The 12,498-nt window shown below is 40.0% G+C and overlaps 1 protein-coding gene and 1 long non-coding RNA gene across 4 annotated transcripts in view; one reads left to right on the top strand and one right to left on the bottom strand.

Moving 5' to 3' along the window:
• Positions 1-12,498, top strand: part of ZRANB1 (zinc finger RANBP2-type containing 1) — a 53,491-nt gene that overhangs the window by 13,124 nt on the left and 27,869 nt on the right. For 2 of the 3 annotated variants that reach the window (XM_074338826.2, XM_019742171.3), the window contains exon 2: positions 6,097-6,947. The exons of the other annotated variant lie outside the window; for it this stretch is intronic. Coding sequence is in view for 1 of the 2 variants with exons in the window: in XM_019742171.3 (XP_019597730.2) it covers positions 6,134-6,947 (814 nt within the window). In the remaining variant the exon portion in view is untranslated. The remainder of the gene's footprint in view (positions 1-6,096; positions 6,948-12,498) is intronic. 3 annotated transcript variants of the gene reach the window in all.
• LOC109452894 (uncharacterized) lies at positions 7,935-11,478 on the bottom strand. Its single transcript, XR_002138204.3, has 2 exons — positions 10,174-11,478; positions 7,935-8,161 (listed from the first exon to the last, which is right to left on the bottom strand). It is a non-coding gene; the product is annotated as an uncharacterized LOC109452894 (long non-coding RNA).

Here is a 12,498-nt window from a genome sequence, read left to right as displayed (position 1 = left end):
GAAGATGGTAACTCAGTTGATTTTGCTTGAAATATTTCATCGGTTTGGTTCTGCCTGCTTTTCACATTTTTGTTTTGTCAAAACTCAATAATTATCTAAAAGTTCTAAGGTTTTACTACTTCTTCCTCTATCACACAGATAACATCCATAGTGTTTGGCAAAGAGATGACCTTGGGTAGGTATAGTAATGACTCTTGGCTCCTGTGGATACATTAGTTGGGATTAATCTGTTCAGTGTGAACACAATGGATGGGATAATGAAAGAAGTCAGATTCTCAAGGAGGTGGCATGTTCATAGTTCCTGGAAAAGTTGTTTTATTACTTTTTAAATGCTGGGTTGATATGCACTCTTGGAGATAATCACCCCACTTCCACATAAATTTAAGAAAACTGTAGTCATCTTTCATCTAATTAGATGACAGGTACTCTGAGCACAAAACAATGTTTTATCTAGTTACATCTCAACATCTCTGAGTGCACAGTAGACCTTCGGTAATAGGCTGTTAACATAAAATTAGTTTTGTTTGGGGTTATAATTTGGGGCATGTGACTGCCCTATGCTGTGTCCGAAACTGTGGACAGAAACCATGCTAAGATGGGTTTGGTAGTAGCTCAAGATACCTCTCTTTATATGTACAGTATTACTCCTCCTTCCTGTATTGTGACTGTCTAGGAACAGAAGATGTTGAAATGGAGGAAGTTGGGAAAATTACAGCTAAAGCCCTAGTATGTAAAGATAGAGGATTCGTCTTGAAATAACTAGAAGATAAATTAAAAGAAAGAGCATTACTGTTGTTTCCTGTGAGATTTGACACAGTTAAATTATTTCGTGTCTCTAAGTCTTCTGTTCTAATCAATGGATTGTTAATTGTCTAGTGATTTAAAACAAAAAGCATTAGAATTATAACTTTTATTGCAGTTTTTTAAAAATCACCATGTTGACATTAAAATGTAAACTTTGTATTCTTTGTTATATTTCAGTGATTTGGGATTGGGTGGCATGAAGCTAAATGCCCTAGTTGTGTGGGTAATTGCCTCAGTTAACTAAGGCATAGTGCCAGTAAGGCCAAGGTCACCGTGACAGCTGTTATTTAACTTGGTTGTTTTAACTACAATTACTTTGTCCCACTTGTCCACAAATTCCTGGGAAGGGTCCTTAGCCAGTATGTTTAGTTCAAATCTACTCATTAGCTAAGATGACATAGACAACAGTGACCTCTGTATAGGAGGAAAGTCAACACATTTTTGAGATCTGCTAATTCTTGATTATACATCATTTCACATAGGGTTCGTACCTTCAGAGAATGTTTAATGACCGCAGAAGTTTTTTTACTTGTTCCTTTATATCACAGGACTTGGAATAGTTCACCACATGATGAGCGCCTGTGGCTTGGCATCTGGTTGTTAGTGGCAGACACTTTGTACTGAGGTCTTGTCACAGGAGTGGATCCCATCCTCTAAAAATGCGCTTATTTGCCTGAGATTGCTCAAAAGCCCTACTGTCCTTTCTTTCTTTGGGTCACTCAATGTGGTATCATCAGTGGGTTTTGCTAAACTCGGGGCTGGGTCACATTTCATGCCACTAGAATCCCTGAGCCAAAGATTGTGAAAGCCTGCCTACCTGACAGAAAACTGAGGGGAGAGAATGATGTAGGGAAAACACACACAAATCAGTGTTCTAGAACCTCGCTAGCCCGAAGGAAATACGGTAAGTGCCAAATGTCAGTAGAAATGTGGTTGCTTGGTGTGAACTTGAAGTGATTTGACAAAATTTCATGAGATTTTAACTGAGCCTTAAAGGACGGGTAGGATTCACCAGAGTGTGTCTGTTGTACTTGTGTTTCTCAGGCACAGTCTTCGTGTGTGCAGTGTTGTTGGGTGGTGGTACTGCATGAGTCTGGGGGGTGTGCGACGGGACGGAGCTGAGCGTTTGTGCTGTTGGCTGAGAGCTTCAGAAACAGCGCCTTGTTTGATACTCAGAGAATTATTCTGATAACCATGAGCTGGCTGGATTTAGAAAGGGAAGGCGCTTAGGAGGCTATTACAGGAGCTCTGACCCGAGAAGGGCTGATGGCAGTTGGAATGGGAAGACAGGAAGTGGTTGATAGAGACCACTAGAGAGAATTATGGGGAGAAGGCAGAATTCAAGATGATTTTGAGTTTCTGCTGGGTGCAGGGGTGTCCTTCATGGGAACTGCAGAAGTCAGGAGAGGAGTTTGTTGTGAGAGGAAGGTAAGAGGTTTAGTGCAGGATGTGATCATTGGTTGGAGCCCTGAAATGAGGTCAGATTTGTAGACAGAGGGTTCACCTATTGTCAAGCGTCAGGACCTTGCTCAAGACCAGTTAGTTATTTTTTTCTGTTGACTGTGTGAAGAAGACAGTGATGTAGAAAGGTGCTGAGGAGAAAAGAGGAAATGATTGTGCAGGATTTTTGGCTTAAGAGTTAATTAATTCAGAATTAATTACCTTGTAATATTTTAAAAGAACCTGCAAATTCAGTACGCTTGGAATATCCTTTGTTTTAGCTTGATCTGTATTCTCTGAAGATGCTTTTTGAGTATTTGTAAATCACAGATTTATGGTAATTAAAACTTATATCAATAATTATATTTATATTAAAAATAAATATTGCATTACTGTAGACTTATTAATAAAGCTCATACAAAACCTTAAGACTGCTGTTCATCCTTTCTTTGGATAACTTTTCATCATTTGAAACTGACAGCTGAGCTTCTCTCAGTTTATTCTTAAGGAGTTTGTACTTACGGATTATTTCACTCCTCCAGTTCTCTTTCATAGGGTTTTAGTAGGTGGTTGGGGGAATTCGTGGTGTAACTACATTTTTGAGGAATTGACTTCAATATATGTGTATGTCTTCTACAGTGTTTAGTAATGCTGTCCAAATACGATCTCGTTAATTCACTAGTAAGCATGACAATATAAAAAATATTCAGTTGCTAGCCTCTCCCTTAACCCCAGCCATTAATCTATGTACCCATAATACTTTGCTTTTATTATTGCTTGAACCGGGAAGTATGTAATCACAAGCAGTTAGGAATTTAGTCCTGGAAAATGGTTGATATACCTGGGGACATTATTCAGTCTGTCTGCAGATAGAACTTGATGTACAAACGGCTCCATGGACTGGTCCACAGCATGGAACGGCTGGTATTGCATTTGAACCAAGGAATATTTGTTGTAAGAGTAGCACTTCCAGATTATGCAGCTCTTATTGTTGTACCAGTTAATTGAAGTGTGATTCATTGGATAGAATTGGAAATTTGTGCTACATGCAAAATTAGACTTGTAAATTAAATTTTCTTGGGCATATGAATATATGTTAAAAGATATTTAGTAACTTTTTCAGTGAGCAATACTAACAGCTGGTTACTATTAAAAATAATTTCATGCACTTTTATGACATTTGGAAGAAAAATTACAAAGTGTTAACTTCATCTCATAATGCAAAACCACGTAGTTGAGCTGTCGTCTTTTACTTCCTATTTGCTGATTACCACAGGGGTAAAAGGCTCTCTCAGATGGTCCTCGCCAATGAATTTTACCTCTCAGTCACCAGAAAACTGTTCCTACAGTCTCAATTCCCCACAGAATGGATACTGAATACATCATTATCTAATATAATGCACTTACTTTAAAACTTTTGAGCTTGGTTTTGGTATTGTTTGCTACCTGAATTTATGGAAGGGGTAGGCCATTCATTCAGCAGGCAAATATGACAGTGATTCTTTATTTTCTATGGCAAACTTTTTTGTTTTTTGCCACACATAGACGTTTAAATATGTTATGTTGGCACATTAGTTCCGTGAAGATTAGCTAAGATAATTAAGGTCACAAGGTGTTTAGTTAGCCTGCAAATTAAAAGTAAGACTTATCAAAGCATGCATGTATTTTTGAATGTAAATATTTTAAATGCAATACTGAAATTACTTATGGTAGCCCTGGGTATGTTCATTATGTCACTTGTTCTTGTCAGGATAAGTTTTTACTTGATCATTTTAATTTCCAATAGAATGGGCAAGTAACTCACTTTATGCCTGAGAAACTAAAGGAAGAAACTGCCTAATGAACATGAAAACTGCCATTAAATCTTGATTGTTCATTTTAGGGAAGCTTATATGATTATATTTCCCTGATCTTGTCACATTGTGAGTAATTAGTGTGCACAAACTAAATTCAAAAATCTAACAAGATAAATTAGCTGGGTTAGGAAAAAATACAGTTGTTGAAAGAGAAAATGACTTCAAAGCTAAATATAAGCACCATATATATATATATATATATATATATATATATATATATATATATATACATACACACACACAAATATATATATAACTTTTTTTTAACTTACTTGGTTTATACCATCTTTTTCCCTTCAGTAATAACAAGCTATGCAGGTGGGAATTGACTTAGCACTACCAAGTTAATATTAATGTCCTTATTAGTGCACATACACACATTTAAGTTTTTATACAAAAATGTCTTTCCCATGTCTAATGTCACTGACCAGCCCAATCAGCTAATTTTATTGCCTTCTTCAATTAAAATTCTAAACAAAGCAGTTCATTATTGAAAGAAATGAGTAGGATAAAATAGAGAATGGATTAAAATAAAGCCTTTTAAAAAAACTTTTGGATAAAGTAGCAGGCTTCAAGTGAAATTCAGTGTTGGTCTCCTTTACAGGAATAGCTATTCACAGTCAGACAGAACCACTTATCACGTTTTGTAATATCTTCTGAGGAAGTCAGAATCTGAGCCAGCATGAAGACTGAATCTTGTCTTTAGTTTGATTTATAAACCCTACTTTTTATTCTAGCCATGTGCAAGGTCAAGGTTATAGCATGGGAACTAAAATCTTAGCAAGTGTGATTTTTATTTTAGCTGTTAAATAGTAGCCTTTCTTATAGTGAATTTGTCCTCGTAACAGTTCACACTACAAATGGGGTGAGGACTTGGCAAACCAGGGACATAATAATACAGCCATAAAGTGAAGGATTGAGCTTTCAGGTTGAGGAACAAATCCCTGAGAAATAGAGAGAAGAGCTTCAGTTACTCGACGTAGAATTTGTTTCCTTTTTCTGCTTAAAAATAAGTGGCAGGATGATATTAATTTAGTTGTCTAAATTCAAACCATTAAAGAGTATTAACTTTGCCTTGTAAGTTGCTTCATTTATAAGTTGTCATTAAATAATAAAGTCTTCATTATAGTGTAGTGTTCATAAGCCCAGTGTAGAATCCTAGGAAACTTTTAAATAGTGAATATATTTTTAATATTAATTGAATTTTGAGTATATTTTAAATATTGAATATTTTGAGTATGAATATTGACAATTGGAGTGATATGCTAGTAGTTAACTCGTTGAGACGATTTTATTGTCTCAAGTATAGGTGATTTGTAATTTTTATTTTATGTGTTTCAGAAAGAACTAGATTTTGAGGATATAGGCTATCAAGGACTTTTATCTGTTTCAGTGTTACTATCTTTTTTTTCTACCTGTGGTTGTTAAGAGCAGAGGGTAATTAGCACGTTGAAGCTGCCTTTGTCCTGTAGCCAGAATGATAGAATTGAATTTGATTTTTTGAATTCTTTAGTAAATGAAACATGGTACTATACCTAGACTGCGTACTAATCTATGTTCATAATGTGAGAATGGTTATGTGCTTAAGATATTTGGTTTGCATTCTTTTCCTTCCCTTTGAGTCTTTTAACTGTTGGTTCCTTTTCTATAAATTGATGGTAATGACCTGGCTGAAATGAAACATTGCTATTAGTGGCTTCCGGTTTTAACCTCCTTCCCTCTCACAGCAAACCTCCCTCTGTCTTCTGCCTATCCCTTCATTCAGAAAATACAATTCCATTAAATCCCGAGATCTAAGGTTTTTCGTTGGGAATTTATCACCCATGTTTATGGAAATCAAAAAAGAAGATAAGGATAGTTCTATATGAAACCTGATATGCATCTTTTGAAAAATTTATATTTAATAAGTTGAAGGGTACTTTTATTTGGGGGGCATATTTTCAGAGGTAGGATTATGTAGTTATTGTTTTAATAACCATGTCCTAATTATTTATAGCCTCCTGCCTGACATAACTCACTTCAAGAAGTGCACAATGTCAGAACGTGGAATTAAGTGGGCATGTGAATACTGTACGTATGAAAACTGGCCGTCTGCAATCAAGTGTACTATGTGTCGCGCCCAAAGGCCCAGTGGAACGATTATTACAGAAGACCCGTTTAAAAGCGGGTCTAGTGACGTTGGTAGAGACTGGGACCCTTCCAGCACCGAAGGAGGAAGTAGTCCTTTGATATGTCCCGACTCGAGCGCAAGACCCAGGGTCAAGTCTTCGTACAGCATGGAAAACGCAAATAAGTGGTCGTGCCACATGTGCACGTACTTGAACTGGCCAAGAGCAATCAGATGTACCCAGTGCTTATCCCAGCGTAGGACCAGGAGTCCCACCGAATCTCCCCAGTCCTCAGGGTCGGGCTCAAGACCAGTGGCTTTTTCTGTTGATCCTTGCGAGGAATACAATGATAGAAATAAACTGAACATGAGGACCCAGCATTGGACTTGCTCTGTTTGCACGTATGAGAACTGGGCCAAGGCTAAAAAATGTGTGGTTTGCGATCATCCCAGACCTAATAATATTGAAGCAATAGAGTTGGCAGAAACTGAAGAGGCTTCTTCAATAATAAATGAGCAAGACAGAGCTCGATGGAGGGGAGGCTGCAGCAGTGGTAACAGCCAAAGAAGATCGCCTCCTACTACGAAACGAGACTCGGAAGTGAAAATGGATTTTCAGAGGATTGAATTGGCTGGTGCCGTTGGCAGCAAGGAGGAACTTGAAGTGGACTTTAAAAAAGTAAAGCAGATAAAAAACAGGATGAAGAAGACCGATTGGCTCTTCCTCAATGCTTGTGTGGGTAAGTGTCTGCACTTTTTGAATGGGATGGTGAAAGATATTAAAAATGACTGAAAGATACAAGCAGGGTCAGTATTACTCAGCATTTAGTTCATTCAGCTATACTCTCTCTCATTACGCCTGCGTAAAATCTGTGTTTGTGATCTTGTTACAACTTCGTCCATTTCATTGTGTACGTGTCTCTCCATCATTAGAGAGAAAATGTTTAAGTTAAAGCATAGCTTTTCAGTGGTAAAATATGTACCTGGAGTTGAAAACTGCTACTCTATTTACTGTAACAAGATGTGACTGAGGAACAGCAGCTGCTGCTTCAGGGTGTTTGTAAACAGTGGAAGCGTCTTGTGATGATAGAAGCTTTAGTCAGATGTTAAAAATATCACAAAAATGTGTGACTCCCAAGAAGTCGAACAAACATAGTATTGACCTTGAAAATACTGATGTTAATTTAACATGAACGTCATGTAGTAAATACTTGGAAACTTTATGAAACCGATTTCACAAGGCCAACTGATTTCTTAGGTCCAATTACAATTTGTGTGTTTTGCGGTTTTAGTGCCCTGAGGAAGTTCTGGGTATTGGTCCCAGTTACTGGCTCAGAGCTGTTAAAGGACAGAGAGAGGTTGTGAGAGCAGGGCTTCTTCAGTCATTGACCTTATGAGTTAGTTATTTGTGGTGTAAGTCACAGACGCAGTATTCTGACTCGTCCGTATTTTCTTCTTCCTTTGCTTTTTGAATAGGTTAGCTATTTGAATTTGGTGATTTAAATTATTTGCATGGGGTGCTGCTTACGTGGACATTTAGTTTTGAAAGGAAATTTTGAGGGACTACTAAAGTTAAATGTCATGTGGAACAATAGCTAAGCCTTAAACATGGCTTAGCTGTAGCTATATTTTTTCCCATTTCTTTTGTTTATCCCCCTGAATACAGCCCCAAGAATATGGAAGACATAACTATATGAACTATATGAGCATCAAGTCTTAAGAAGAGATTTTAGGAAATCTGAGTTTTTTATTTTCGTTTTTGTCTTGGCAAAAAGACGGTCTCAGCACGTGAGCCCTCTGAGCAGCAAACTTGGTCGGCACTTGGTGTCTGTCCTGAGGCCGAGGGCTGAAAACACGCTGGGCCGTCTTCTGCCGTCTGGGTTGTCCCATTTCATCTCATTTGTTTTTCCTCCCCAAATTGGGGTGACACTTATGGTGTTGTTTGCCTTTTTTTCTTTTTATAAGGAGATAGAAAAGGGTTTTATTATTTTTTTAATTGAGGTCACATTCATGTAACAGAATTCACCATCTTGAAAGTGAACGATTCAGTGGCATTTACTGCATTCACAGTGTTGTGACCACCTCTATCTAGTTCTGAAATATTTTCATCACCCCAAAGGGAACCCTGTCCGCCTTAATCAGTTACCCCCCATCCCCTTCTCCTCCTCCTCGCTGGTAACTGATAGTCTGCTTTCTGCTTCTGTGGATTTACCTATTCTGGATATTCCATATAAATGGAATCTTACATTATGTGACCTTTTGTATTTAGGCGTGATTGTCTTTCAGTTAGCTATATGCCTTTTGGAACACTCTTAAAATCATTTCTGCAGGCAGCAGTGTACTATGCATACGTTTACTTCAGGGTGGTGGTATAGTACACGGAAGTTTCTAAATGGAAACGAACTACACTGCACTGATTCTTAACCTCTTTTGGGGGGTCATAGCATCCTTTAGGAATCAGAGGTTCGTTGTTTCTTCAAGTTAGTGGATCTCAGGACAAGAACTCCTCTCCTCGGAACACACGAGTTAGACCAGTCAATGTACTTTGTCTTGGTGGCGGCTCTTTCTTGCCTTTGACTGCTCTCTGCTTCCTGCTTGCCACCTTTCCTTTCTTCCCACCTATCCCTACTTCTTTTGAACAGCCGTCCTTGTACCTCTTCAAATTCTAATCGCTGTGGGTTCATTTTAAAAGTGGAACAAAAACTCCTATCAGCAGGACCAATGTTGGATTTGGTCATTTCATTTACAAAAGAATTTCTTTGTCATTAAGTCCGGATTCCCACCCACTCCAGAGTTTCTAGATTCTTAGGGCCAAAGGTGGATTGCATTTGGTTCTTGGTTTTGTGGATTCTGTCCTTCCCATCAACAAATATTTTTTACTGTTCACTACATAATATGGTTCTGAACAGTTGTGTGAGAGGTTATGGCCCTGTCTTTATTAAGTAGTAATCAGGTCTTCCTGTCTGAAATATGTTAAAAACTTTTTTTTAACTTCTTTACATTGTGTTGGGTTAATTAACAGAAGCCCTCATGTACTGAAAATTAATCTTTCCTTTTCTTCCTGTCTTATGTTCTCCAGATTTCATTAGCTGTGTTATGGCTTGCTGATTGATGTTAGGCGTTTAAAAAAATCATACCAGCACTCTTTGGCAGCACATAAAAATCTCCAAAATATGTACACTAAGTATAAAATCTATACTGAGTGTAAAACGTAGGTACTAAGTATCAAATGTGAGACTTTCCCATTTGAAATTGGAAGGCAGCTCACCCTGAGGCCCGCCTTGTAGCTGGTACAGTAGGAGTGAGGGAGACTCTGGGGGAGAAGGCAGAAGTGAGCGGAGTCCCCAGTATTGAGCAGGGGTCTTGAACGTGACTCCTGGGTGTCAGTTTTCCCTGTCGTATTATCTTAGGCGGCGAGAGGACGTTGGGGACAGCAGAGCCAAAACCTGCCTTCAGCAAAAGTGGGATCTGGGGGTGGCAGCCGGGACGGGAAGGGCAGAGGTGGAATTTAAATGTACAGTTGTCTCTGGAATGTCTGCAGTTTGCTGCCAGGTATTTTCTGGGCGGTCATGGCACTGCGGATGCCACCCGGATAGATAATAACATCCCGAGAGGAGGATAGCACTGCCTAGCTCACCATTTTCCTTCTGCTATTGTAGTGAGTCAGTTGCCCTTTAAGAGAATATATTTAAATTTGTGACCCAGGTTGATCCCTTGAAAAGACACAGGGTCAGATGAGAATCTCAGATTAAATCTGTGTGAAAACTGCTTGTATTTCTGAAGCTTCAACTCCTGTACCCAGCTGCCTACGCAGCATCAGCCCTTGAATATCTAATACAGATGCTCCTCAGCTTAATAATGGGGGTTCTGCCCCGACAAAACCCCAGTAAGTCAAAAGGCATTGAATACTCCTGACCTGCAGAATCTCGCTGCCTAGCCTGCCTTCAGCAGGCTCAGAACACTTACCTGGGCCTGTGGCTGGGCAGGTGTCTTGTTCATCTCAGCAGTAATTGCCTTCCTCCTCTTCTCATTAGAAGCAGGAGACACAGGTGGGCATTTTTGTAGACATGCTGGGATGTGAAAAAACACAAAATCCCCCAAATGCTGGCGACCCAGTGCACAGACTGCAGTATGCGCAGTGATCGCTCGGCTGACTGCGCGTGCAGCTCCCTGCGCTGGCCAGCGTCATGCGAGAGCATCATCCCGCATGTCGCCAGCTGGGAAAGCTCCAAGTTCAGAATCCCATGGAAGGTTTCTGCTGATGCGTATCACGTTCACACCATCGAACGTCAAAAAAGTGCCAGTCGACCCATCACAAGTCAGGGACTGTCTGTAACACACACTCACCTCAAACTCAGTGAGGCTACAACTGAACTGGTTTCTCCCCCAGATCTATTGATTCTCTCAATCTCCCCATCTCAGTTGACGGCAAGTTTGGTCCATTCGCTGTGCAAAGCCTAGGTTGTCCTTGCTTTTCCTCTTTTCTCTTAATACCGTATTCCTTTTTGTCAGCAAATATCATTGGCTCTGCTTCTCAGATAGATCCAGAATCTGACTGCTTTTCATCACTCTCTCTGGTGCAAACCATGACCTTCTCTTTGTCTTTGACTCCGCCTTGCTTTACAGTCTGTTCTCTCCATGGGGGCTGCTCTTTGCAAACTCTGCTCGGAAGCTTCCAGTGATTCCCTGTGTCCCTCAGAGTAAAAGGCTGGGGCCCTGTGTGCTCTCTGTCCTGCACCCCTTTCCTCATATACAATGTTTTCTTCTGACCTCGTCTATTGCTCAACCTACTCTCACTCCAGCCACCCTGGCCGCCTTTCTGTTGGGTGACTATGCTTCAGGCCTTTGTACTTGTCGCTTCCTCTGCCTGGATAGCTCTTTGTCCAGGTGGGAGGGTTACGGAGCTAATTGAGTTCCTTTAGCTCTTTCCTCAAACGTTGCCTTCTTGGTGAGACCTCCCTGACGCTGTTTCTAGAATTTCAGCCTTGTCCCTTACCTCCTTCCCCCAGCTTTAATTTTCTTCACAGTACTTGTCACCTTCTAATAATACTTAGTCACATTGTTAAGCTTCATGAGGGCCAGGAATTTTTGTCTGTTTTGTTCACAGCTGTATCCTATTACATAACAATAGTGCCTGATGAATGTCTATTCAAATATTTGTTAAATCAATCAGCAAATAAATCTTTGTGGAAATTGGGATCTGGTCATATAGACCTTTATTCTGCTCCTCTCCTGAATTTCTGGATGCCTGACTGTCTTCCTAGCTTTCCGTTGTCATCTTCACCTTGCAGACTACCTGAGGCTCAACCCAGTGGGAGCCATCTCAACTTCTCCTTGTCAGGGGAAGACAGAGCAAATAGGTAAGACAGGGTCTTATGGGAAAGAGTAGAGAGGCCTCAGTTTTTCACCAGGCTGTCTACAAACACGACAAGTCTGAAGTCAGGTTTGTTTACCTTTAATTTCTCTATCTTCCTACCTTCACTGGTGAATCTTTGATAATTTGATGAATATTTAATAATATGATGTAAAGAAAAAAGTCATTCTGTGTGTTTACTATACCTAACGTCCTAGATCAAATAAAATTTTTACTTGAAAAGTTTTTATTCAATTGTCATTGGACCTATTGCTTCCTATTTGGCCTTTTGTCTCATGTCTTAAACAACAGCTGCATGTTTCTTGCATTGGCTTGTCCAGTGACCCTGCTGAGGAAGACCGGAGGGGTTTGAGGGTGGGTGTGGGTGTAGAGGCTGTCGGGGAGGAAGAATCAGGCTTGTGTAACGTGCACGTTGAACTGGAATTTAAAAACTTAGTTCATTTTGTGAATTTATTTTTCAGTTACAGCTGACATGCAATATTATGTTAGTTTCAAGTATACAACACAGTGATGAGACATTTGTCTACCTTACGAAGTGATCACCCCGTGAAACCAGAATTTTTATGCTGAACTGTCAGTTGCTCCGTGACTGGGAACTTCAGAAAAATGTAACTGTCACCAGTTTCTAGAGGGCGTTAGAGTCGTCATTCTGTTATGAGAGAAATTGAGGCACAGAGAGGCTGAGTGACTCGCTTGATGTCACGTGGCCACGTTGTTGTCTTTTCCTGGACAAAGATGGTGGACGTGTGCATAAGGATAGCCCCACGTCTGTGTGTCTCTTGTAGTCTTAGACTACACTCCCAGTGCTGCTGGACTCCAGATGTATGTGTGGGGGGTGGGGGGTGGGGTGGAAGGGGCAGTTTCCTAAACCAAGCAGTTCTCATTCTCCAGGCACCAGCTGGGTACCCTACAGTTGA

The sequence above is a fragment of the Rhinolophus sinicus genome, chromosome 15 (assembly GCF_057876585.1).
Source record: "Rhinolophus sinicus isolate RSI-liver-muscle chromosome 15, RSI-T2T, whole genome shotgun sequence".
NCBI lineage: Eukaryota > Metazoa > Chordata > Mammalia > Chiroptera > Rhinolophidae > Rhinolophus > Rhinolophus sinicus.
The sequence above is the reverse complement of the archived record's forward strand: the minus strand, read 5'-3'. Positions and strand labels throughout refer to the sequence as shown.